This window comes from Paramisgurnus dabryanus, chromosome 1, assembly GCF_030506205.2.
Source record: "Paramisgurnus dabryanus chromosome 1, PD_genome_1.1, whole genome shotgun sequence".
NCBI classification, from domain to species: domain Eukaryota; kingdom Metazoa; phylum Chordata; class Actinopteri; order Cypriniformes; family Cobitidae; genus Paramisgurnus; species Paramisgurnus dabryanus.
Genome location: NC_133337.1, coordinates 55,948,162 through 55,974,122, shown reverse-complemented (window position 1 = coordinate 55,974,122; position 25,961 = coordinate 55,948,162). Strand labels below are relative to the sequence as shown.

General features: G+C 37.6%; 4 protein-coding genes across 5 annotated transcripts in view; 2 read left to right on the top strand and 2 right to left on the bottom strand.

Annotated features, from left to right (window-relative positions):
• Positions 1 to 21: 21 nt before the first annotated feature.
• On the top strand, positions 22 to 10,833 carry calcoco2 (calcium binding and coiled-coil domain 2). Of its 2 annotated transcripts, none has more exons than XM_065242410.1 (14): positions 22 to 137; positions 490 to 682; positions 1,613 to 1,712; positions 2,723 to 2,883; positions 3,096 to 3,221; positions 3,488 to 3,568; positions 4,656 to 4,771; positions 4,863 to 4,932; positions 5,050 to 5,199; positions 7,085 to 7,270; positions 7,414 to 7,500; positions 7,621 to 7,798; positions 9,516 to 9,541; positions 10,032 to 10,833. In XM_065242410.1, the coding sequence occupies exons 2-14, from the start codon at positions 506 to 508 to the stop codon at positions 10,191 to 10,193; spliced, it is 1,620 nt and encodes a 539-aa protein (XP_065098482.1). In that variant the 5' UTR covers positions 22 to 137; positions 490 to 505; the 3' UTR covers positions 10,194 to 10,833. The 2 variants fall into 2 exon arrangements, with proteins under 2 accessions (XP_065098482.1, XP_065098481.1); XM_065242409.1 differs by having other exon boundaries at positions 4,641 to 4,771.
• On the bottom strand, positions 10,828 to 14,042 carry snf8 (SNF8 subunit of ESCRT-II). Its single transcript, XM_065242423.1, has 8 exons — positions 13,656 to 14,042; positions 13,525 to 13,575; positions 13,276 to 13,414; positions 12,879 to 12,983; positions 12,486 to 12,558; positions 12,248 to 12,389; positions 12,097 to 12,171; positions 10,828 to 12,010 (listed from the first exon to the last, which is right to left on the bottom strand). Exons 1-8 carry the CDS (start codon positions 13,707 to 13,709, stop codon positions 11,873 to 11,875), a joined length of 777 nt encoding a protein of 258 aa, XP_065098495.1. The 5' UTR covers positions 13,710 to 14,042; the 3' UTR covers positions 10,828 to 11,872.
• A 1,983-nt stretch (positions 14,043 to 16,025) lies between these two features.
• Positions 16,026 to 16,591, bottom strand: gip (gastric inhibitory polypeptide). Its single transcript, XM_065242819.2, has 3 exons — positions 16,506 to 16,591; positions 16,212 to 16,349; positions 16,026 to 16,125 (listed from the first exon to the last, which is right to left on the bottom strand). The coding sequence occupies exons 1-3, from the start codon at positions 16,589 to 16,591 to the stop codon at positions 16,026 to 16,028; spliced, it is 324 nt and encodes a 107-aa protein (XP_065098891.2).
• Positions 16,592 to 17,932: 1,341 nt separating this feature from the next.
• mxra7 (matrix-remodelling associated 7) overlaps positions 17,933 to 25,961 on the top strand; it is a 20,328-nt gene continuing 12,299 nt past the window's right edge. The window contains exons 1-2 of the mRNA XM_065242399.2: positions 17,933 to 18,415; positions 18,627 to 18,732. Coding sequence (XP_065098471.1) covers positions 18,170 to 18,415; positions 18,627 to 18,732 — 352 coding nt within the window. The 5' untranslated portion in view covers positions 17,933 to 18,169. The remainder of the gene's footprint in view (positions 18,416 to 18,626; positions 18,733 to 25,961) is intronic.

Below are 25,961 nucleotides of genomic sequence, written 5' to 3'. Positions count from 1 at the left end.
TCTACGGGAAATCCTGTAGTCTGATATTAATACTGACATTGATTGAACTACAAATCCCAGCGTGTTTCTGTTTTGCTATTTATAGCATCATCCGTGTATTTCACCGCTCGGTTAACACGGTCTGAAAGAAGGTTCAGGTAACATTTTATTTTTGGAAGTTGTTTATTATAAAAACATTACTAAAGTACAGATACTAAAACGTAAAATGTTTTATTTTGTTGTTTATGCTTACGTTTAAAGTTAAAACGTAGCTCATAATTTATGAAAAGTTATCGTATTCGTTTTTTATAAGCGTTGTCTATGAATAATATGAATAGTACTTTTGTTTATTTACACAACGATATCAAAAACTGCGTTATTTTGTTACTTAGGTTCGTTTTGTAGTGACGCTCTTAAGTGAAAGTGAAAGTTGACGCTGTTTAAAGAGAAAGTTGTTGAAAGTTAAATAATCGCTTTAAATCTTTCTCTTTCACTTCTGCACATAATAAGAGTGACTGTGTACTAAATGATGGATGATAACGCAGATGAGACGACACCTACGGTCATGGAGACCATCTCTTTCTCTCAAGTAGTTTTTAACGATGTTCCTCCATCATATCCGCCAAACACAGCGGTTACCTGCCATTACACGATCACTGGTGGTCTGCAGCCCAACCCAAGGGACTGGATCGGCATCTTCAAGGTGTGTAAACGATCAGACGCGCAAGAGTAAAATCCTAAATATCATAACTCAAGATTTTTTATTTGTTGCTTTATGGTTTTACCTGTTGAAAGAACAACAACCAAAATTATTGCAGAAATTAATGCATTTAATGAATATAATGTGATAAATACAATGGGACTATTGGTTGTAATAAAAACTATAATGGTCTATGTTGGTGGGATGCTATCTGGCTGATGGGAACCATTAAAACTCACTAGAACAAGGCCTAAAACAAATACAGGAAGGAATTTTATAATGGTTTAATGGCTACTAACGTTAGTGTTGAATAGTGAATAAGTCAGTGGTCTAAAGGGCGTTGTTGGGCACGACGCGGAGCGAACCGGAATAAATGCAACACCATCAGCCGCGACTTATTCACTATACAATACTAGCCTCGAGTACCTTATTGCTTTTATATCACACAGAAAATATTTTAAAGTACAAAAAAAAGTTTCAAAGCAACTTTCATAGGGAAAAGCACTAAAAATCTTCTCTCTGCCGAAGAAATAGTTCCTGACTGACTGACTGTGAACAGCAACATAATTTTTCCACACTACGTTGCTGGGTTGTGCGCAGTGATACACAGAATTATTGGGTGCAGCGGTCATTCTGATTGGTTAATTGCTGTTTTATTTATAATAAACACTGAAACATTTTTATAATGGTAAACAACTCATGTTGTAGAGAAAAAGAATTCAAGAGCTTTGTCATTATTCAAGGAAAACAAACGTTTCTGAATCATTGTTTTTGTAATTGAAACAGTTTAAATATTCAGATTGGGTTTTATCTGAAGTGCTATCGCACATACCAAAACTGCATGACTTTCAATTAGATTACATAATCTCAAATTTCTATTAAAGACGTTAAATAAAAATCTGACCGTGTCACTTTCTGTTCATACATGTTCAGGTTGGCTGGCAGTCAACCCAGGGATATTATAATTATGAATGGGTGCAACCCTGCCTGGACCAAGTCGGACCTGAAGCGCTCATGCAAGTGGTTTTCAAAGGTAATAATTACTGACCCATTTTATTCCTGTTTGTTTCTGCTCCGAAATATTTCGCATCTTGGATTTCTTGATTATCTAGCCTAATTCAACACAACAGTTTTCCAGGGCTTTGACCTGAATTGGGTATTTTATTGCTGACTGATAAAACGTTTACAAAATGAGATGTAATGGTGGTTGTAATGTGTATCAGACAGCATGAGTGTGGTGTTTTGCTGCTATTTTAGTAAAGTGAGTAAACAATACTGCAAGTGGTCTGCATCTACTTATCAAATTACTTAATGTCTTAAATCCTGGGACCTTGTGATGCGTCATGTTTCTCAGCGGGGACTTGCTTTGCTTCCATTATGAGCTTTTTCTTGGCAATGAAATATGCATGTGGAGCCAGAAGGTGAGCATTACTTAGCAATGCAAATCAAAGCATTTAAAGGGGCCATGGGCACAATACTTTTTTAAGATGTCAAATAAATCTTTGGTGTCCCCAGAGCACATATGTGAAGTTTTAGCTCAAAATACAATATAAATAATTTATTATAGCATGTTAAAATTGCCACTTTGTAGGTGTGTGCAAAAATGTGCCGATTTGGGTGTGTCCTTTAAAATGCAAATGAGCTGATGAAATTGAAACACTGATCACAATGATGGTGGTTTGTTGCAATTAAAACTCATTTGTGCTTTTCTCTGCACTAAATGCCAGTGCTGTGGTTGGATAGTGCAGATTAAGAGGTGGTATAATTATAATAAGAGCTCCTTATGACATCATAAGGAGAGCCAAATTTCAACGACCTATTTTTCATGTGCTTGTAGAGAATGGTTTACCAAAACTTAGTTACTGGGTTGATCTTTTTCACATTTTCTAGGTTGATAGAAGCACTGGGGACCCAATCATAGCATTAAAACATGGAAAAAGTCAGATTTTCATGCCATGGCCCCTTTAAGTATTTCTATCGCACTTCTGAGTGAGTGACAGTGTCTTCAAATAGATAAGATAAAACTCATGACTTTTGTCTCAGAGAACTACATACCTAAAGATGATGGGGAGTTTTACCAGTTCTGCTATGTGGATAGCAATGGTCATGTCAAAGGAGCCAGCACTCCATTCTGCTTTCGAAACCCGGCAGAAACAAGTCTTGACTCCAGCTTGGAGAAGGACCTCTTAGTTGTAACAACACAGGTACAGTATATATTGAACAGCTATCCTTTCTTTGTACTCTCAGCTAAGTTACAATGGTTTTTTAGCACCATTGGAAAAACCCATGTCCATTGGATGCGTTTAAACATAAATTAAAACTATTGCAAATTTTGCCATTAAGAAAATGTAATTACAGATTATCTAATTAGGAAAATATGTGAAAAAATAATTTATATGAATTTTCTTGTGAGTAGGAGCAAGTACAAATGATGGCAAAGGAGAAAGAGGACTTTGTGAAAGAGATTGAATCCTTAAAAGAAGAAAATACGATCCTGAAAAATGAGCTGGACGACAGACTGCGTGAGCTTTGCCGTATCAAGGTTGGTCAAGCCTTTACATGCATACTTTTTTATGTGTTTCTAACACACATATGTAAAACCTTTCATTTTATTATTCATTTTTGCTACCTCTGGTACCACTGGGTGTTTCGTTATGAAGGTTGATTTATGTCAAATCCTTAAAGTCTTTGTGCACTGTATGTATTGTGTCGATGGAAATGTTGCAATACTTGTTGTTCAACAAGCTGCTATTATCTTTTGTTGATGATGTAATTTTGAATGTGTCCTTGTGTTGTATTAAATGACAGAACTGCCTAGAAGAGTTGAAGTCAAAAGAAAATCTGGAAACGTCTCTGTCAGATGTACAGAATTATGACACCACTGAACAGGTATATAAGAGCGCAGCCTTTCTTAAACCTTACACTAAGAAATGTCTTTAAATACGTTTTGGACAAAATTAATAGTAACAACGTTTAAATCAGCTATGTTTCCATTCATAGTTGTGTATTAAACTTATGCCCATAATTGGAATATCGCATTAAAGGGATAGTTCACCCAAAAATGAAAATTGTGTCATCATTTACTCACTTTCATGTTGTTACAAACCTGTATACATTTATTTGTTCTGATGAACACAAAGGAAGATATTTTAATAAGCAATGTTTGTAACCAAACCGTTCATGGACCCCATTTGCTTTCATAGTAGGAAAAAAGAATACTATGAAAGTAAATGGGGTCCAGAAACAGTTTGGTTACAAACATTTCTCAAAATATCTACCTTTGTGTTCATCAGAACAAAGAAATTTATTAGTGCTGGGAACAGATTATTCGCGAATAATCGCATTTAAAATAAAATAAATTTTTTGCATAATATATGAGTGTGTGCTGTGTAATTATTATGTATATATAAATACACACACATTCATGTATGTATCTAAGAAACATTTACATGTGTATATATATTTATGTATATTTTTATATAAAAATCTAAAATGACTATATGTATCTGTGTGTGGTTAAATATACATAATAATTACACTCAGTACACACACACATATTATGCAAAAAATCACTTTTATTTTAAATGCGATTAATCGCGATTAATCTTTTCCCAGCACTAAAATTTATACATGTTTGTAACATAACGAGAGTTAGTAAATATTGAAAGAATTTTCATTTCATTTCAAGGGCTATCCCTTTTACATTTATTTCCATCGTAGTTCATGCACATGTTTTCTTATCGGATAAGAAAGTTATCCAACTCACTGTTTTTTATGCACATTTTTAGAATTTTTGCGCATCTTGGCGCGTTTTAATGCGATACTTCAAAATGTGCATAAAAATAGGTGGATGAAAACATGGCTGATGTCGGTAGCTTTGTCTGCATGAGCAGGTCTGTGTTGAGGTCACATCTTTGACTATATGATTTGACTTAATTCAGTACTTTTAACTTGTCTACAGTCTGCTTATCTACAGTCACTGACCTCTTACAATGAAAACTACGAAAAAGCAATTCAAAAGATCAACGTGCTTAAGAAGCAAAAGACTGAGTTACAGCAACAGACTGATGTCCAGTTCGCAGAAAATCTCAAGTGAGTTTCCATCATCATGAACCTCTTCATGCTGACATGTATTGTACATGCATTTGTTTTTAAAAATATATTTTGATCTGTATTTCTCTAGATTAAATACCTGCCTAAATGAAATGGAGCACAATTACAACAAACTGCAGGATCGTGTCAAGTTGCTAGAGGTTTGCACACAAGTTTTTTTTTTTTGTGGATCAGGGAAAGAATGGACAATGTACAAATGTGACAATACATTCCATGAATTATTATTTTATTGGCAAAAAACAATAATTATACTACAGGTGGATGTGCAAAGCAGCAAGAAAAACAATGAGAAACTGCATGGGGAAATTGAGGAGCTTCTGCGGGTGAAAAAGGCTCTAGAAGACCAAAGAGAAGAAAACAGAGCATTACAAGCATCAATGTCAGGGCAAGGGGGAGACGATTATAAAGTGAGATATTGTCTATTTGGAAACTTAAAGCATCTTTTAGCAGTATTACTGTATTTTCACACATTACACTATAGACCCTTTTACAGCTCACGTGATCAAATAGCCTGCGCGCGCATTTGGGCAACAGAAGTGGTGTTATTCCCCATTGGTTCTAACGTGGTAGCAACTCAGAACGTTTATTAAAACGGTTTCCCAGCATCAAATTGTCTGGTTGTTGCGTTTGGTTGCTCAAATATAATATACTAATATACGTATATATGTATCTGGCAACTTTATTTTTGGCCATCTGCTAACGTCTTCTATCCACTCCACTATAGTACACGTATCTGGTAGCTGTGTTGAAAATGTTGATAAAGTCAACTTTTTTAAAATAACTTACTGTTTGTGTTGCTTCACTGCTGATTCTTACGATACTTCCGTTGCCTAAATGCGCGCGCATACGCTGCCACGTCATCATTGTGTACAAACAGTAAAAGGGTCTATATGGCCAAATGTATGGACTCCTTTTAATATACAGGTTCAAATACGTGGATTATGCATTCCTGTAGCAGCGGTAACAACATCAAAATGAATAATATGCTTGCAAGAATATTAATGGCAGCTGTAAAATACATAATTGCAACATTAAAATACTTCTGCTAAATATTGCAGGACACAGAAAGTACGTTAAGTAACAATAATAACATAGCCTATTAAAGGTTTTTCTGCATGACATTTCAGCGGTCACGTGGTACAAGTTGTAGCAATCCATAAACTCCCAGACTAGTCCATACGCAGTGATTCACAACTTTTCAAGGACGTTAAAGGTGGGGTGCACGATCTCTGAAAGCCAGTGTTGACATTTGAAATCACCTAAACAAACACGCACCTAATAGAATCTGGACCTTCTTTTGATAGACCTGCCTCACACACATACGCAACCCAGGCAACAATGTTAGTTAGTAGACACGCCCCTTACTGCTGATTGGCTACAAGTGTGTTTTGGTACTCGGCCCCACTCCCTCTTCCAAAGCGTTTTTCCAAATGTGCTCCCTGCCTTTAATGGTTTTTACATCCTGAAATCTTGTAATTAAAGTGTTTACTATATGGCGTGAACCTGATTTCTTTTTGCCGTTGGTGTGTACTCGGCACAACGTCACTCAATGCTTGGGTTATTTAGCAACGGCAGACGCTATGGGAGCACCTAATCACTTGGTTCTGGCTAGAGTGGATACAGCTACGGCCAAATCTTGCGACACCTTGGATTTAGGGATAGGATAAGGATAAAAACAGCGTTTCTGGCTAGATAGTATACAGCTACGACCTAAATCCAATGCAGTGATGGGTTTAGGGTTAGGTTTGGGGGTAGGATTAGGATGAAAACAGCACTTATCTGGCAAGATTTCACGAGATTTGGGCCTTAGCTTTATCCCTTATAGCCACAACCCAAGCCATTTGGAAAGGAGGAAAGCGATGCGGTCACGTTCTGCACGCAGTTTAGATGTGAAATGTGAAGCACCCTTTATTCAGCTTATTTATCAAAGCGTTGTAGATGTCACAACTCACTAAATACACCAAGAGTCTCATGAATTTCAAAAGCGTTTATGATTCAAATTAAATGAGCACATCTGGCGTTTTTTCATGCTCGGCCATATTGATGTGTGCTTGAGCCCCAAAGTACCCACGGGATAGGCGCCTATGGTGTGAACGCATCTTTAATAAAGTGTATCTTAATAGATCTCATCCACAGAGGCATTTTAAGTTTGGAGGAGAATATAGGCCATTGTATAGTGTAACATTTAGAATAGGGTGAATACTTGATTATATTCTTTTTTTTTTAAACAAGCATACAAGTGTTTGCTATTTTGTGTATACAAATCAAATATATAAATGGTTTCTCTTTCAGGTACAGATTCAGGCCTTGCTCACCCAGCTGACTGAATCCAGAGGGCTGCTGCGCAGTGAGACGCAAAATTGCAAAGAAGCCACAAAACGTGCAGAAATTGCAGAGCAGGAATTGAAGGAAGAGAAAAAGAAGCTGGCAGAGATGGCTGTCAATAAAGTCGATTCTGAAAAATACCATCAGATCCAGGTGTTTAGACCTCGTGCTGTGTTTTGTGTTTGTAGAAATTTAAAACACAATTGGTTTACATTCACTAAGAGCAATGTTTTTAAGTATCTGAAAAATTGAAGTAAAATATTTAAGTTATTGTTGCTGCTACATATGTACTACAGACACAGCTCCAGGAGGCCCAGGACAAAATTTATGAACTTGCAGAGGAATCAAAATCAGTCAAACAGAAGTTTCTTGAACAGAATGAGGTAATCTGTTTCGTTTTGCCACATCTCCTGCTGTTCTCTCTACGTCAGTAACAATTTTGGAGGTCAGTACAATGCCAAATTATTATTTTTATGTAATATGCATTCTTATTTTATTTCTAGGAGCTTAATGCAGAAATAGTTCGACTGCGCAAGGCAGTGTTTGACTACCAGATGGCGGCTGTGGCGGCTATGTCTGATCAACTCACCAACCCTCATAGCCCACCTGCCTCCACCAGCACCCAAGACCAAACACACCCGCCTGATTCTAACGTCTATGAGAACATTATTGACTTGACTGGTAGATCTTTTAAATTAATTTAATTGAAAATGGATGCAGAATATATATGTATTTAGTATGGATATAGTTTATAGTAATCTCTGATCAAGCAGTATTGTATATATGTTTGTTTTGATGTACAACCCCAAAACAGAAAAAGTTGGGACACTGTAGAAATTGTGAGTAAAAAAGGAATGGAATAATTTACAAATCTCATAAGCTTATATTTTATTCACAGTAGAATATAGATAACATATCAAATGTTGAAAGTAAGATATTTTGAAATGTCATGCCAAATATTGGCACATTTTGGATCTCATGAGAGCTACACATTCCAAAAAAAGTTGTGACAGGTAGCAATAAGAGGCCAGAAAATTTTAATGTACATATAAGGAACAGTTGAAAGACCAATTTGCAACTTATTAGGTCAATTGGAAACATGATTGGGTATAAAAAGAGCCTCTCAGAATGGCAGTGTCTCTCAGAGGTCAAGATGGGCAGAGAATCACCAATTCCCCCAATGCTGCAGCGAAAAATAGTTTTCTGAGCTTCTCAGAGAAAAAATGCAATGAGATTGAAGTTATCATCATCTACAGTGCATAATATCATTCAAAGATTCAGAGAATCTGGAACAATCTCTGTGCGTAAGGGTCAAGACCGGAAAACCATACCGGATGCCCGTGATCTTCGGGCTCTTAGATGGCACTGCATCACATACAGGAATATTACTGTAATGGAAATCACAACATGGGCTCTGGAATACTTCCAGAACACATTGTCAGTGAACACAATCCACCGTGTCATTCGCTGTTGCCAGCTAAAACTCTGTAGGTCAAAAAAGAAGCCATATCTAAGCATGACCCAGAAGCGCAGGTGTTTTCCCTGGGCAAGGCTCATTTAAAATGGACTTTGGCAAAGTGGAAAACTGTTCTGTGGTCCAACGAATCAAAATTTGAAGTTCTTTTTGAAAAACTGGGATGCCATTTCATCCGGACTAAAGAGGACAATGACAACCCAAGTTGTTATTAGCGCTCTTTTCAGAAGCCTGCATCTCTGATGGTTTGGGGTTGCATGAGTGCGTGTGGCATGGTCAGCTTACACATCTGGAAAGGCACCATCAATGCTGAAAGGTTTATCCAAGTTCTAGATACATATGATCCCATTCAGATGTCGTCTCTTTCAGGGAAGACCTTGCATTTTCCAACATGACAATGCCAGACCACATAGTGCATCAATTACAACATCAAGACTGCATAGAAGAAGGATCTGAGTACTGAAATGGCCAACCTGCAGTCCAGATCTTTCACCCAAAGAAAAGATTTGGTGCATCATAAAGCGAAAGATGCGACAAAGAAGACCTAAGACAGTTGAGCAACTAGAAGTCTGTATTAGACAAGAATAGGACAACATTCCCATTCCTAAACATTGGTCCTCCTCCAGCTGTTCCTTTATATGCACATTTAACTTTTCTGGCCTCTTATTGCTACCTGTCCCAATTTTTTTTGGAATGTGTAGCTCTCATGAAATCCAAAATGAGCCAATATTTGGCATGACATTTCAAAATATCTTACTTTCAACATTTGATATGTTATCTATATTCTACTGTGAATAAAATATAAGTTTATGAGATTTGTAAATTATTCCATTCCTTTTTTACTCACAATTTCTACAGTGTCCCAACTTTTTCTGTTTTGGGGTTGTATAAAACTTGTTGATGTTTGCTATTTCTTTATTATAGAAGATCCATCAGAAGTAGAGAACAAGGTAAGGACTGTATAATTAAGTCCACAATATTTTAATAATTAGGGGTCAATGCCGATACAGATATTGAGAAAGCAATGTGGCTGATCAGTCAGATATAATACAAATGTTATTACAATAAAGAGATAAACAGAAAATTGGTGAAACTAAATATATATTTGTTATGCATAATATTTATAAATGTACCCTAAAAACTATTTAAAAGACGTACTGCGGATCTGACACCTCACGCCGGAGTTAGTTTTTTGTTTAATATAACATAATGTCATATTTATAAGTAAAATATTGGTAATTTTGTTTTTTATTTGGAACAAAAATTTGAAGGAACAGAACAATTTATTGGCCTATTAAACAGATTTGTTGGCTGATGCGATGCTGATAATAAAAAAAATCTGTTACATATATCACACCGAAAATATACTGGGGTGATATATACTAATAATGACTATCCAAGGTGGGAACATCAAAATGATTGAATTATATTTCCTTGTAGATGAGGGTGTGCCAGCATTGCCAGGAAAGCTTTCCTGATTTCAGCGAGGATGAACTGGCTCTTCATGAGCTGGCCCACAAAGTGTGTCCATTCTGCACTCTCATCTGTGATGACATGACGCAACAACAGTTTGAAGACCACGTTTATAGTCACGAGTTATAATCAATGCCCATTTAACTGTATCTTAAATATCTCTAGGCACATATGGTGGCATTGGTTAAGGTACTGAATGGTCCAGGATTTTGTAGATGTATATCATTTGCCTTTCATTATTAGCTAACTATTATTACATGGGTCTCTGGAATACTTGATTCTGATTGGTCTAATGCTGAGATCTGTGTTCAAATGTTTATGCATGACTTTTATTCTATAATGACTGTTACAACAGAAACCCGACTTGGTTTATAGCCGTTTTTCTTTTCACATAATATGGAATTGAACATTTCATGTCCATTTATTTATTATTAAGTACAGTAGCCAGGTAATAAGTGAGATAATGTACTCAGCTAGTCATTATCACAAAATAAACTCTCTAATGGTGATTCGATGCCTTTCCGTTTTGTGCCTGATTTGTATTTACTCAGTCTAGGTTTGTTTTGAGATAATGGTCGGCTGACCGTACCTTATCTCTTCCTTTCATTCTGCAATAAATAAGTAACCACTGTGTAATGTAAACTGTATAATTGCAGTGTTTTAGAAAGAAGAAAAATATGAAACGGTTGCCATTTCTTAAAAAGGTAATAAAAATGAATTGAGAAAAATGTAGTGCAAATAAAATACAAATGAAACATTGTATTAACCACTGGAAATCTCCTTGTTTTTATTTATTCCATAGGTAAATAGAATTTTAAATAACAAATATACAAAATACTTTGGGATTATGTTGACAAAGTAGGTGGTTTTATTCTCCATACTGAAGCAAGCTTTGCGCTCACCATGTACACTGTCAGAAATAAGTTACAAAAGCTGTCAATGGGACAATACCCTTTAAAAAGTCCTAATATGTACTAATAATATAATATGCACTGTTAAAGCAATACTCCAGGCAAATATCAAAATTATCCCATGATCTACTAGTTCTCATGCAATCTGAGATACATATGTTCATCATCTTTCAGACAAACACATTTGGAGTTGAGTGAAAAACAGGGATCAGAGAACAACTTCCGACTTTTAAGCCCAAAAAGTGCATCCATCCTTCACAGAAGTAATCCACATGGCTCCGAGGGGTTAATAAAGATCTTCTGCTGGTAACTGATGCGATGTTGTAAGAAAAATATAAATTTTCAATATTTCAACTTTTTAATAAATATTTTAAACTTCATAAACTATAATAACTAGCTTACGATAAAGATAGCATCTTACCTGATGGCAATGAACGTTCACTAGGCTTAAACTCTTGCATGAATTGCGTGAGTCCAAGATGGCATCATTACCGGAAGCTAGTTGTTATAGTTTATAAAAGTTTGAAATATGGACATTTTTCTTACAAAATCAAAGTAATTACACACAGAAGACCTTTATTAACCTGTAGATTACCTTTGTGAAGGATGAATGCACTTTTTGGGGGTTTAAAGTCAGAAGTTGTTCCCTGATCCCTGTTTTCTACCATTATAAAGTTTCGAAGAGCAAAGATATTTGCTACAAAATCTCGAAATGTGTTTGTCTGAAAGATGATGGATAAATGTGTATCGGCTTGCTTGAAGAAAGGGTACTGCCCCAGTGACAACTTTTGTAAATTTATATTTACAATGTAGATTCAGCAATGCGTCTGATGGTCTTTAACCCTGGTTCTGCAATTCCCCACAACCGTTAGCATGTGTTTAAAAAACATCTTATACTCAAGGTGTCATCTGGTTAGCTTCTTCAGGCGTAACGTCTCGTGATACAAGCTCTGAGAACAGAGCCGGCAGCCAGTATTGTGGCTCGCCTGCTGCTTGGGAGTCCAGCCATGCTAAGCCTTCTTTCAACAGGTGATCCTGAAATACAGCGCACATTATGTAAGTACAGTATAAGAGATAGAAATCCACAATGCTTGCTGAAGTTTTTATTCCTGCACACTTACAAGCACATGACAGGTTCTCTCTCTCTCCCATTTGAGGCTTTCTCTGATCTCGCTCACCGTCACGTATCCCTTTTTCTGTAATACCAGTTATAATCAGATTTGACAACTGATTTGTGAAAGTGTTAGAAATTTTTGTTTTATTATCGAGTACCTCTGCTAGCTGAAGGACAACAGTGTGATCCATATTGAGCTCTGCTGGTACTGACTGAACCAAGTAAGAGCCTCCAACAGGAATCATCCCAAAACCGTTTCCCATAGCCTTGAGTTTCTTGATGGCCCGCACTAAGTCATCTCTGTGATTACAAAATTTGGGTGTTATTAAAATACATTTGTCTAGAATGGTTAGATGGTAGGGTGTAAAATACCCTAAAAAAATCATAGATACTCACTGGCTCACATCTTGTGCAAACTTCCCTCTTCCTTTTAAGACACGCTGATGAAGTTCATCCAGTGTGATGAGCCCTGCAAAGATAAAGGAGCATGTAAGGGTATATAAAAATTTTAATTTTAGAGACAAACTCCCGGTTTTACAGACAAGGCTTAAGGTAAGTCCTAGACTAAAACACTTCTTGAGAAACATGCATTTTAGTTTGGACTAATAAAGCCCTGACCAGGAAACCTACCCATATTAAGTTAAGTATGAGATTTGTCTGGCAACAGATATGTAAATCTTCATAAAATATATGAATGGCTTTCTGTGACTATTTAATAATTAATGTGTTAAGGCCTGTTTTATTATTAAGAGAAATAAAATTATAACACTATAATGTGACACAACTTACCACCATTTCTGTGTTTCAAAGCTAAACAGACTTCAATGATCTGCACACCGAGCTCATAGTAGAAATCTCCAACTCCAAGCATCTCAGACCAAAATCCTTTCCCAGCTGCACACATCCAAATAAATGAGACAATTACACTTTTGTACATGATATATAATTATTGTTTACATATTTTGATGAAATAAATATATTGTTTGGTTAAAAAAGGCATTATATACCACTTTTTTTCCTCCACTGCAATAGTAAAAATTCTTTAGTTTAGTTAAATTAAATGCATTATTTATTGCTTTAGGATGAGTTTAAACATAAATCACATATATGGTAAATCCACATCCCAGCTTGGGGGGTCTTCTTAACCACTTTAACCAACATTAAACATTTGAACTGAAATACGTACATGCAAGTGGATCGACCCCAATGGTGGCACACATCTCTTGAAACTGCACCCTGAACTGAGAGCTTTTGCGGATATCTTGTTTATGTTTGCTAGCAAACTCCTCTAAATGGGTCTTAAAGGTTTCCAGCTGTTTGGACATCTGCATGGACAACACATTACAATAGTTAAGCACATTTTACGTTTGCTTTAACAATGACATGCATATCTTGGAAAACACAAGCACGAAATCTAGTTAACGTATATACGCACTTGTGCAATTTGATCTTCTGCCAGGACGTTACCTCTCTCTTTGTACTTAGCCTGAGAATACACAAATTAGTTAGATGGATCATAATACAAAATGATTTGTGTTTAATGATTTATGTCACGCGTGTTCATACCTCTGCGAGTTTCTTTTTGGCGATCGCACCAGCTCCGACTCCTCTTCTGTGCATGATGGATAAATATCTGTTTCAAAATTGCCTTAAAGTACTTTTTTCCTATTTATGGTTATTGTTTACCGTTCTGACAACTACAGAAACTGACTTCCTAGTCACGTGAACAGCTCATTAACTACATAGTCAAACATCCAGACCAAATGACTCCGTAATAGCTCTGCTGTAAAATAAATGTATTAGATTATTCTATTTTAAAAGGTCGGCGGTTTAACAGTCCCGAAACAAAACATTTGACAGAAGGCAAGACTTCCTCTGTATTTCTTCGGCAAATCACAGTGAGCGCTTGTTGCTGTTTTGGTGAATGTGTTGAATATCTTCTTCTTCTTCTTCTGGTGTTTTATGGCGGTTTGGCAAACCAACGAAAAAGGTGCATTACCGCCACCTACTGATCTGGAGTGTGGAGTGGGCATAGATTTGGAAGAAAGAAATACAAAAAAAAAAAAAAAAAAAAAAAAAAAAAATTATTTAAAACCTAAATTCTGTTTATTATTCCTATGTTTTTCAAATATTTAAATAATACTTCTTGAATTCTTGATTGCCTACCCTCTTTTCCTAACAATACTTTTAATGAAATATTTTCAACTCCCATACATCGTAATTCTTGTATTAACTGAAATCTCTCCCTTTCATATGCAGAACACTCATTAATAATATGAATTACTGTTTCTAATTCTCCACATTTGTCACATTCTCCCGATTCATGTTTACCTATTTTAAATAGACTATAGTTTAATGCTGTATGTCCAATTCTTAGTCTTGAGATAATGACATCCTTCTTTCTATTTCCATTCCACTTCCTCCCATTTCCAACCTTCTCCTGTATCTGAAAGAGATGTCTTCCTTTAGTTTCATTATTCCACATCTTTTGCCATTTCTTATTTACTTCAAACGAAATCACGCTCTTGAATTCTGTTTTACTCAAAGCTACCTTAATATCTATTTGTGTATGATCTAAAGCTTTCTTTGCTAGCAAATCTACTATTTCATTACCATCCACACCCACATGAGCATGCACCCAAAGGAAATGTACCTCCATCCTTAACTGCCTGATTCTAAACAGACTTTGTAATATTTCAAATATTAAATCTTGCCTTGATTCTGATTTTCCACTTTTTAGACTAGTGAGAGCAGCCATTGAGTCACTACATATCACAGTTCTTTCTGGTTGGACTTCTTCAATCCACTGTAGAGCTATTATAATAGCTAAAAGTTCGGTAGTAAAAACTGACACTTGATCTGATAGTCTTTTTGCAATGTTTGTCTTAAAAGCAGGAATATATACTGCTGCTGCCGTTCTTTCAGACTCTGGATCCTTAGATCCATCAGTGAATACCTGTAGTACAGCATAGTACTCTTGTGTAATATACTGTTGAACTACCAGATCAGTTGGTAAGCTCATCTCCAAATTTTCCAATATTTTGTGAATTTGTAAATCTATTGAAGGCATTTTAAACAGCCAAGGGGGAATTGCTGGTATAGCCACAGAAGGAGCTATTACATGATCTTTCAACTCCAAATTGTTTATCTCTTTCCTTACTACCCAACCGAAGCTAGTTATTTCTTTATATTCATACTCCCAACAATCTTTCAAAAGTGCTCTAACTGGATGATTTTCCTGATGTCCCTTTACACCGTACAAATACCTTTGTCTCAGCTGGAGCCTACGCATTTCTATAGGCAGTTCTCCCATTTCAACTTGTAGTGAAACTATCGGGGATGATCTAAATGCACCACAACATATTCGCAAAGCTTGATTTTGAACAACCTCAATCTTTTTAAGTATTGTTTTGTTTGCAGAACTGTATACTATGTGTTGAATATCGCCATCTACCGGACTGAAGAGCTCTCATAATTTACTCACCCTCGTGTCATGTTACTTTATTTTTCAGTTGAACACAAACAAGACATTTTATATTATGTTTAAAAGACAAATATTAATTATCTTTTACTCTCTGAAATTATAATAAGCCTATATAAAACAGAAATCTAGGTCTTTTCTATTAAAGTAAATGGTTCAAATGGCAAATACAAGTTGCCCATATAGTACAAAAAACACCTTTTTGATTTAAAGAAACATTTTAATTGTAATGAACAAATTTTGATTCATAGACATCATGTGATTTCTTATATATTATCAGAAAATATATGGTACAGTAGATTTTTTGCTTAGATCTGGATTCGGTCTGCTCTCCAGGGCAATTCTATGGCTTTACTGAATCCTGTGGGTCAAGGAACTAAAACAGTTAGATTTTACTTGCATCACAGTGAATCAGACCACATGAAACATAAAAAAAAATATTTGCTGAAGGGAACTTACTTAAACCCATCGCCTTTATTGTAAACCCTCACCATGATCTCTTTTTTCAGCAGGTCATTGAAGATATGGTAGTCTGGATCATCAACCATAGCTGCTCTGTAGAAATGAGTATTGTTTACTTAATGTTTTGCACACTTTTAATGTATCAAAAAATCGAGCTGCTTTCATTTCTCCCAACTTACTCGCTCTTCTTCTCACGCTGATTGAGCAGAAAGTTTACAAAGTTCTTCTGAACCATGGAGTCCATAATTTTACTGATGTCACTCGCAATGGTTGATTCAGCGTAACGGCGACCCAAATTTTGAATCTCATTTGTTGAGCTATTAATGACATTATAATAAAACTTTTATTTTCTCTTTGTGACACACATTAAAAACGTTATATTATAAAAATACATATTATATTGTACATACTCTTAAAAAAATAACTATTTATTATCTAAAAATAATTTGGTGATGCTAAATTGACTTTCTTACCTGCTATCAACAGGCTGGGATCCAACACATACTAACAATGCACTGCTCAGGCATACAAAAAACACTCCATATACTGCAGTATTCATTTTCCTCTATGTCCTTTAATAAAATAAATCACAATTTTTATATCATGCTTATAACAGGAATTGAGTTACAAAGCAGCTGTATGAAAATGTCTTGAGACTTACCTTGACTGTTTTATTGTGGTATCTGTGATGGTCTGCTATACTGCTTGACTGCTGTTCTGTCTTTTATACATTGTGAATAACTTCACCAACAGAAATAACAACTTATTTCCACATCATTAAAACGGATAAAAGGATGATTAATTGATGGCGATACAATGAAACTACTTATAAGCAAGGTTGCCATAATAATAATAGTTTATGATTATAGAAATATACCCATTAATCCATTCGTTTTTAAAAGCAAATATGTTTTTGCTGCAAAGTAAAGGTAAATGTGTGTGATGTAAGTAAATGTGCCTAGGTAATGATTCAAGATATGTTAGTTTTTGGAAAAGTAAACACATTACTTATTCAAAAGGTGTTCTTAAAGTGTTAGTAAGATAAGTAAAAGTAGGAATGAATATAATTAATGATGAAAAGGCTGGAAATGTACTAATAGAAATTGCAGACTTGCAAACAGACTTGCAAACAATTTATAGTTGTGATTGTAAAAAGTATTTAAATGATTATTATTTAAATTATTATTAAATATATTGCTTATTTTGTTTTATTAATTTAGACATTTTGGAATTTTAATTCGATTTTAATTTTAATAGAAGTGAAACACTTTTTAGCAGTAAACTTCATAAATCAGTTACAATTTGTTAGTGTTATTTTCTTCCACTACAATATCACCAGATTTAGATAAAACATTTAAAATATACTCAATAAAAAATTATTTTGTAATAATTTCGTACAAACAGTCTCTCTTAAAGGGAAATTTCACCTTAAAATGAAAATTCTGTCCTCATTTACTCCTCCTCATGTTGTTCTAAAACTGTATGAATTTATTTTTTCTGATGAACACAAAAGAAGATATTTTGAGAAATGATAAACACACAGCAGATAGTGACCATTGACTTTCATAGAAGGAAAAAGTATTTTCAAAGTATTGTAAAAAATTAATGAAGAAAATATTTTGATAAATGATGGTTAGCACACAGTTGACTGTACCCATTAAATTTCATATTTTTTATTCCTACTATGGTCACAAAGTCAATGGTGACTATCTGCGGTGTGTTTACCATAATTTCTCAAACTATCTTCTTTTGTGTTTATTAGGAAAAAAAAGAAATTCATTCAGGTTTAGAAAAACATGAGGAGTAGTAAATGATGAAAGAATTTTTTATTTTAAGGTGAACTATCCCTTTAAAAATAAAGCGTTTTCTTCTGGTTGGCCCAATGGGAGCTTTTATTTTGGAATAACAACTTCCGCTGTCAATAACCGCATAACATTAAAGCGTATCACAGGCTGGTCAAGAAATGCAAACTAAATGTTTTAAGAAACAAGTAAATTATTTCGCAGATGCTTGTTTGAATAGGGTGCGTGTAAAATAATACACGTGCAAGCAAACGATAAAACGCATGCGTCATTGCTAGTTAATAATAAACGCAGTTAATCGGATTGGCAACAAAGTAAGTTATTCCCTAGACATAATGGATGCAACCCCGGACTTAATTTGGCCGGCTGTGTTATTTACACTACTTGCAATAATTGTAGCAGCCGTTATCACGAGGAAAAACAATACTAAAGCGCCATTAACGCGCATAAATCAAAGTACTGCTGTTGTGGATGAAAGCACTGGAAACAGCTCGCAAAATAATGACACTGCAAAGCATACTTTAGAGATTCAGCAGCAATCTTATGCAAACAAACTTGCATCCAAAGATGAAAGTGTACTGGTAAGGATTTACTTTAATGTACTAGGCATGCTATTTTTATTTTATGCATTTGTAATTGTTAAAAAGAGTTACAGTAAACAGTATAATTTATGTTTCTTCATTGTTATTTAGGAATCTTTCTTTTAATTTCTTATATAACAAAATACTGGTCTAATGTTGTAACACACCCAATTTACTTAAATAACTTTGATGTAATTGAATGTATTTCAAGGATTCTACCACAGAAAACGAGGAAGAAGTCTGCAGGACAGACGCTGAGGAGGATTCATCTGAATATGGGATAAGGAATGCTCTAAAGGATTATGCTCAATCAACTGGTATTATACACTATAAATAACCCTATCTACTAACTTCATGTTTGCTTGTCTTACTGACAATGACATTTTAAATTTTTTTGCATGTGTGTTAAATCAGAATGCTTATTTGCTAATATTCTTTAAAAAAGTCATATTGTTTTTAAAGCAAGAATAGCTTTTTGTCTTTACTATGTTACAATAGAATAACATATGAATATGTGGGGTTAAAATGGTTATTTGCCTGAATGCTTACATTGAAGACTTCAGAAGAGCATTTCTTATACAAAATGCAGATTAAAAGGATAGTTCACCCAGATATGTATATTCTGTCTTTATGTTCTCACTGTTTGGAAGTTTCTCCTCTGTGCTATTGCCACGCCCACTTTGTCTTTCAGTTCCCCATGCAGCTCACCACACCTGTAATTAATTAGCCTCAATCAGCCACATGCTTTATTAGACAGCACCTGTGCACAGCCCTTTCCCCCTTGTTCATGCTACATGGAGGATTCTTGTGTGGTGCTGCTGAAAGATAATGGCTAGTGATGGGAGAAATTAAGCTTTTCGAAGCTTCGAATCAATTGAACCAATTGCTTTGAAAATTGATTCAGTTTTTCGAAGCAGTTCGAAACACCACACACGCTGGCGACCCCTGCTGGTCAAAATAGTGTAAAAGCAGATATGTCCAAACATTTTACAAAATAATGTTTTATAACAAAATAATAGCAAGATTTGTATTAAAATATGTTAAAAAATTATTTAACTTAAGACATAGTTAAAAGTCTATTATGTGTTTTTAGTTTTATTTAGGGCAAACAAATCATTAAAACTAACTACCCTTTTAATTGTGCACATTTTTGTCATTAAATCTGTCTATAAACAAAAAGTAGACAAAATGGCAGTGTTATTAGTCAGAAGGATAAATGTTTTATGAACTTTCATAATAAAACTGACCCGAGTTCACCTAAACATATTAGACACTGGTCATGTGATCAACTCCCCCTAGTGGTGAACCATCAAATTTTTTTTTTTTAACCATCGGATTTTCGAAACGTTTCGAAACAGTTATGACGTAATGAAGCCTCGTTTGCTAAAATCACGTGACTTGGGCCAGTTTGAAACAAGCTCCGAACCACTGATTCGAAACAAAAGATTTGTAAATGTTTCGAAGCCTCATGGAGCAGTGCTTCGAAAACAACCATCACTAATAATGGCTGTTTCTCAATTCCAAGAACGCAAAGAACGGACTTGTGTTCTCGTGGAGACTGGTCTTGCCCGGCCACCTCGGAAGAACCAACACAGAAGGTCGCGAGAACACATAACGCACTTGTGAGAATTGAGATGTGTGCGATCTTCCTGCTGGTCACGTGACCTTCCCAGATTTCAGCGCGCAAGTCTGCACTCGATGCATCCTCGATATCAAGAACTCATCCGGGTATTTTCATGCGTCCTCTGTACTTGTGTTCTTGAGAATTGGAATTGAACTTTGACTGTTAATGATGACGTAGAGCGAGGACACAAGGACGCAAGATCGCTGAAGAACGCATATTGAGAAACAGCCGTTATGTCTCCTGCCTTGTGTGCATTATTGAACTATGTAAGTTTCCTATGTTAAGTTAATTATGAGAAAGTGAGCATGAATCTTTCATTCCTTTCAGTTTGTCTGTTTAAATGTATTGTTAGATTAAATTAGTTTAATTTGGTTTATATTCATGTGACTTTCTGTTGTAACTGTAAGATTATGTATTTGAATATTTATAGGCATTATAGTATGTTAATTATGGGGCTGACAATATTTATGTATTGACTTGTTTGTAGGCTAATTTCTGAGTTCTTGAACAAATGTTTGACTTTCCTTCCAATGTTTTTTACTTGCCTAATAAACAGAACACTGTGTAATTAAAGTGACTGGACTGGATTGTCCTTACCGACACCTCCACTGGTCTCAAGCCAGCCACCTACCCACTCCCTCTCAACCTCCTTTTCATGGTCCTTCGAGCCGGATCCATTGATGACCAGTGGAAATGTCCAGTCACTCCCTGCCTTCGTTACTTCAGTGTCCTCACCACCAAGCCTCACGTCCTGCACGCTATGATGACTACGTCATGGAATATGATCAGCGGCCACAACATACTACTGAATTACCAGAGCCACCACTGCTTCACTCTGCAGACATCTGTGGTGTTGGACCTCAGTATCAATCACAGTACCAGTCTGAGGAGGAGCAAGAGCCACCTCAACTATCCAGTGAGGAGGATGAAGAGGAAGAGCCAGAACCACCAGCAGAGCCAGCAATGGACCCTCCCTCACCTGTCTCTTCTGGAAGAGCCCTAGCCCCGGAGTACTCGCATGTCCCTCATGTAGCCCCAATTCCTGACCGTCAAACTGAGCTCTTACAGCAGTTACTAGAAGAAGTAAGGAATCAAGGTAGACTAATCCAGCGCTGCATGCTAGACCAAGGCCACTCCTCGCAGTCTCGTTCAGTACCATTCCCTGAAACCTTTGGCCCTCCGTTAGTAGGATCACAAGCCCAGCATGCTGCAATGCCACCCCAGGCTACCACTCGTGACATTAAGCCCTTTCCTTTTCCACCTCAGCAGCAGCTTCCTTATCCACCTCCTGTAAGCCATGCCCCTGCCAGTTAGCCCTTAGTTTAGTACTGGCAGCACATGATTACTTCTGACAATAGTCAGTTCCCTGTCACCGGTCAAGTCCCAGTCTCGCGTAACCCTTTGCTCCCAGCCTACATGTTTTCATCTCAAATTCAGCCTAGAGCTATGGCCCACTCTGCCCAGCCAGCGTACCAGCTATGAAATGTGCAGCCTCACCATCATACTTCTGCAGCCTCACCAAGCCCTTTAGCCCCCCCTTTAGGCCGATTGCACCCATATAGTAAGATAGAAGGTCCCTCATTCCCTGATCTTACTGGAGAAGATGAAGGCCAATATATAATGTTAAAGATGGCCCTATCCAATCTGTTAGACCCAGGAGAGTCAGAGCAGTATAAATATCACATCTTACTAGATCACTTAAAGGTAGATCAGGCAAAGCGGCTTGCCTTAGCTTATGTTTATGCTCAAGATCCTTGCACTCAAGCTATGCGGGCCCTAGATGAGCGTTAAGGCCAACCCAGACAGCTTGCTCTCAGGGAGCTCCGGGCTATAATGGAGATGCCTGCTATCCATATAGGTGATGGTAGAGGCCTAGATCAGTTTTCCCTTAGAGTACAAGCCTTAGTGGGTCTCCTCCAGTCCATGGGTCCCGAAAGGTCACTCTGAGCTTACCTGTGGCTCACATGTCGAACGCCTACTAGAGAAACTACCCAGTGAGCACTTTTGTCAGTTTAAGAAAAGCATGAGTTTGAGTAGACCAGGTCCCCTATCCTATAACCTCCTAGATTTTTCCTCCTGGTTGCAACAGGAAACCTGTGCCAGCCCAGAAGAGAGAGAACCCTTCAACCTGTCCGACCAAGGCCACCACCCTCTCACCCATTTAGAGCTACAGCTATACTCCATGGTAGCAAGACTTCCCAAGTGACCTTCCCTAAAGTCCAGATAGCTCCTCCTAGGGTCAGTCAGCTTCCCCTCAACACCACATCCACACCTTGTCCATTGTGTGCTTACTGTAACTCACCTGAACATCACGTCAGTAAATGTGATGACTTCCTCAAGCTCACTGAAGATCAGAGAGCTAGTTGGATCACAGGACAGAAACGATGCTGGCGGTGTGCATGAGACCACTTTGCAAACCAGTGTGATCTGAAGGAACGCTGCAACCAATGTAATGGAAAACATCTGCAGGTCCTATGCAACATCAACCAGAGGCAAGTGCAGAATTTATACCTAGACCATCCTAGCGATTGCAATAAAGTGCTGTTAAAGGTAGTTGAAGTGACCCTACGTAATGGAAACAAGTCCTTAGACACGTATGCCATATTAGATGATAGATCAGAACGTACAATCCTTCTGCAGCCCAGAAACTTCAGTTGATGGGGTGTCTGAGAGCCTGAAGCTGAGGACAGTGAGACAGGATGTTCAGACTCTAAACTGTGCCACAGTGTCCTTCACCCTTATTCCAAAGGCCCATCGAAAGAAAACCTATGCCATCAGGCATGCTTTCACTGCAGATCAGCTTTCCTTATCTGAACATTCTCATCCTGTAAAAATCCCTCCGGCGGCGCTACCCTCACCTCAGGCAGATTCCCTTGTAGCAGTATGATATAATAAGACCCCTCCTACTCATAGGAGCTGATCATACCCACCTGATCACTCCAACACTGTCTGTAAAATTAGGCCCCCCCGGAGCCCCAGCAGCTATCAAAACCTCTCGGCTGGACGTTACAGGGCCCTGCTAGAGATTTTGTCAGCTCTCCCTCCACAAAGTGTCATTATATCTCCTTTAAATGTCCACCTGATGACATTCACCACAATGTGCAAAAACTGTGGCAGCTGGACACAGTACCTTTGAGGAACACAAAATTGGGTGTCCGCTCTAAACAGGACAGAGATGCACTTCACCAGCTGGAGACTCAAACCATTCGAATTCCTGTTGATGATGTCCTAAGGTATGCCACACCTCTCCTTCGAGCAGATCCCTGGCCCCCCTTAAAGGCCCCTAAGAAAGCAGTTATGTCCCGTCTTCGCAGCTGTGAGAGGAGGCTGCTCCAAAACCCCTCACAGGCGGAAACCTATACCAGAGAGATCCAGAAGCTAGTTGATGCTGGGTATGTCAAGAAGTTGACTCTCTAAAGCAGCAGATGCCCCAGAGTCTTGGTATATACCTCATCACATTGTGTATCATAATGGAAAGGACCGCGTTGTATTTGATTGTTCTTTCTCCTATCAGAATCAATGTCTGAATTCACAATTGCTTCCTGGTCCAACCCTTGGACCATCCCTCCTTGGAGTTCTCCTTCGTTTCAGGCAGCACATCAGCGGAGACATTAAGTCCATGTTCCACCAGGTGCGCCTGCTACCCCAAGATAAACCCCTCCTGTGCTTCCTCTGGCGTGATCTAGACATTAGATCCCCTCCAACTATATATGAAGGGCAAGTCATCCCATTTGGCACCACTGCCAGCCCATGCTGTGCCATTTATGTCCTCCAGAGGATTGCCAAGGATGCACATGCAGATTAGAGCCCTGCAAGCCCGTCGGGGCCCGACGGGGCCCGACAGTCTAAGCCCATTTGGGCCGGGCTCGGGCCGTTCTTTTTTTTTACAGACCGGGCTCGGGTCGGGCTCGGGCTTATTTTAGCGTCTCTCCTCATTGTGTGTGTGTGTTTGCGTGTGTAGCAGAGACAGCGCGCATCTGAGGCTATGTTTACATTAATGCGTTTGTCCTTTAAAACGTTACTTTTGCTACGTTTATGCCTTTCATTTACACACCACCGCTTTCATCCCTCATAAACGGATTCGTTCGCAAAAGCTGCAGACCCTGTTTTAGTTTGAGAACTCAGACGTTGCGCTGCAGTGTAAATGAACGTAGATGGAGTCTTATGTAAATGAACAGCTCATGTTAATGTGACAGCGCATCATTTTCAAAGTAAAAATAATTTTTATTCAGGTAAATGGAGGTTTGCAACGGAGGTTTTGCCAAAAATAGTAAACCTCTACCAACCAGCTATTATAAACGCTACATCAGATTGTTTTATGTATCCTTATAGAGAATGTCTGTTTTATATTTATGTTTGAGTATTTGGGTTTGAATATTGTTGTAATGTTGTTTATGTTTTGTTTAAATTTAGTTAGCTTAATACGAAAGAGAGACCGTAATTTTAAAAGCCATATAGGGCGTAAAGGTCAATTTGAAGGTAGAATTGTAATGGGTCAGACATTATTTCCGAGTTTAATTTAAGTTTTTCTTGCTACTTTAAAATAAATTTCGTTTCATATAATTTGTCTCTTAATTTTAATTGATGTTTTCTTGATAAGTTTTGTGACTATAAATTAATAAAACAAAAAATCAATGTCATATTAATATTTAATGCTCGTTTAGCCGATTGCGCTTTTTGCCATTTCTGTGTTAGCGGAGGACGTGCACGGACCTCGCACACTTTTAAAAATTAACGTCATACTAATTTTTATTTATTAATTGCACACTGAACAGGGACAGGTAAGGGAAGGGAAGTTATTTACAAAAATTTTCAAATGGACTATAAGATCATAAATATGAACTGTGAACAATGAGCTATTATAACTCCCTACATTAAAGCAATAAGCATTTCTGTAGGCTAAAGCTATACTTCACCTCTTATTATGTTTAAGAACGCGTCCGAGAGCGAGAGAGCGCGCATCAGAGAGAGAGAGCTTAAAAGTAATTGATATTAGTCTCGGGTCAGGTCGGGTTCGGGCTGAAAAAATTGCAGGCATTGTCGGGCTGGGGTCGGGTTAGGGCTGGAGATTTAAGCCCGTGCAGGGCTCTAATGCAGATGAGCGTGTTACCTATACAATACAACACTGTTTCTATGTGGATAATTGCCTTCAAGTCTCCCCACATCAGATGAAGCTAAGGACCTCCTTCACTGCTTGCGTGCAACCCTCTCCTCTGGTGGCTTTGACATTAGACAATGGGCCAGTAATGACCCCAAGGTCATTTGTGATCTCCCTCCCGATGCTAGGTCAGACCAGGCAGAGCTCTGGCTGTCACACCATCCTTCTTTAGACCCCATGGAATCTACTTTAGGCCTTCATTGGAATTGCCATACGGACACCCTGAAATACAGGCACCGAGCCATTGAAGCTACTACTCCAACCATGCGTCACATCTACAGAGTACTTGCAAGCCAGTATGATCCTCTTAGCTACATCCTCCTCTACACAACAAGAGCCAAGATAATTGTCCAGCAGCTGTGGGCAAAGGCAAGAGAATGGGATGACCCAAATCTTCCCCACATCATCCTAGAAGCCTGGCTTTCCTGGGAAGGAGAACTCCCTAATCTCGCCTCAATAGTTCTGCCCCGTTGTTTTATCCATTGGACAGCAGACAACCCCTCAGCCATCCTAGACCTGCACATCTTCTGCGATGCGTCAGAGCAGTTTTATGGTGCAGTCGCCTACATGCGCACTGAATATGATCAACAGGTGAATGTATCCTTCCTAATGGCGAGGTCCCGTGTTGCGCCCAAAAAACAACACACTATCCCTTGACTTGAACTATGCGCAGCCCTAATTGGAGCTCAACTGTTCAATTTCCTCCAAACATAGCTCACCCTCAAAATCAGACAGGCTACTTTATGGAGTGACTCTACCACAAT

Coding starts and splice junctions, on each gene's coding strand:
- calcoco2 (XM_065242409.1), top strand. CDS start 506: ATGATGGATGATAACGCAGATGAGACGACACCTACGGTCATGGAGACC. Junction 1,713..2,722: donor CATGCAAGTGGTTTTCAAAG/GTAATAATTACT, acceptor CTTTTGTCTCAG/AGAACTACATACCTAAAGAT. Junction 4,933..5,049: donor ATCGTGTCAAGTTGCTAGAG/GTTTGCACACAA, acceptor ATTATACTACAG/GTGGATGTGCAAAGCAGCAA.
- gip (XM_065242819.2), bottom strand. CDS start 16,591: ATGAATACTGCAGTATATGGAGTGTTTTTTGTATGCCTGAGCAGTGCA. Junction 16,350..16,505: donor TCCCAGCCTGTTGATAGCAG/GTAAGAAAGTCA, acceptor TGTCATTAATAG/CTCAACAAATGAGATTCAAA. Junction 16,126..16,211: donor CAGCGTGAGAAGAAGAGCGA/GTAAGTTGGGAG, acceptor TCATTTCTACAG/AGCAGCTATGGTTGATGATC.
- snf8 (XM_065242423.1), bottom strand. CDS start 13,709: ATGCACAGAAGAGGAGTCGGAGCTGGTGCGATCGCCAAAAAGAAACTC. Junction 13,576..13,655: donor CCAAAAAGAAACTCGCAGAG/GTATGAACACGC, acceptor GTGTATTCTCAG/GCTAAGTACAAAGAGAGAGG. Junction 12,390..12,485: donor TTTGCACAAGATGTGAGCCA/GTGAGTATCTAT, acceptor TTGTAATCACAG/AGATGACTTAGTGCGGGCCA.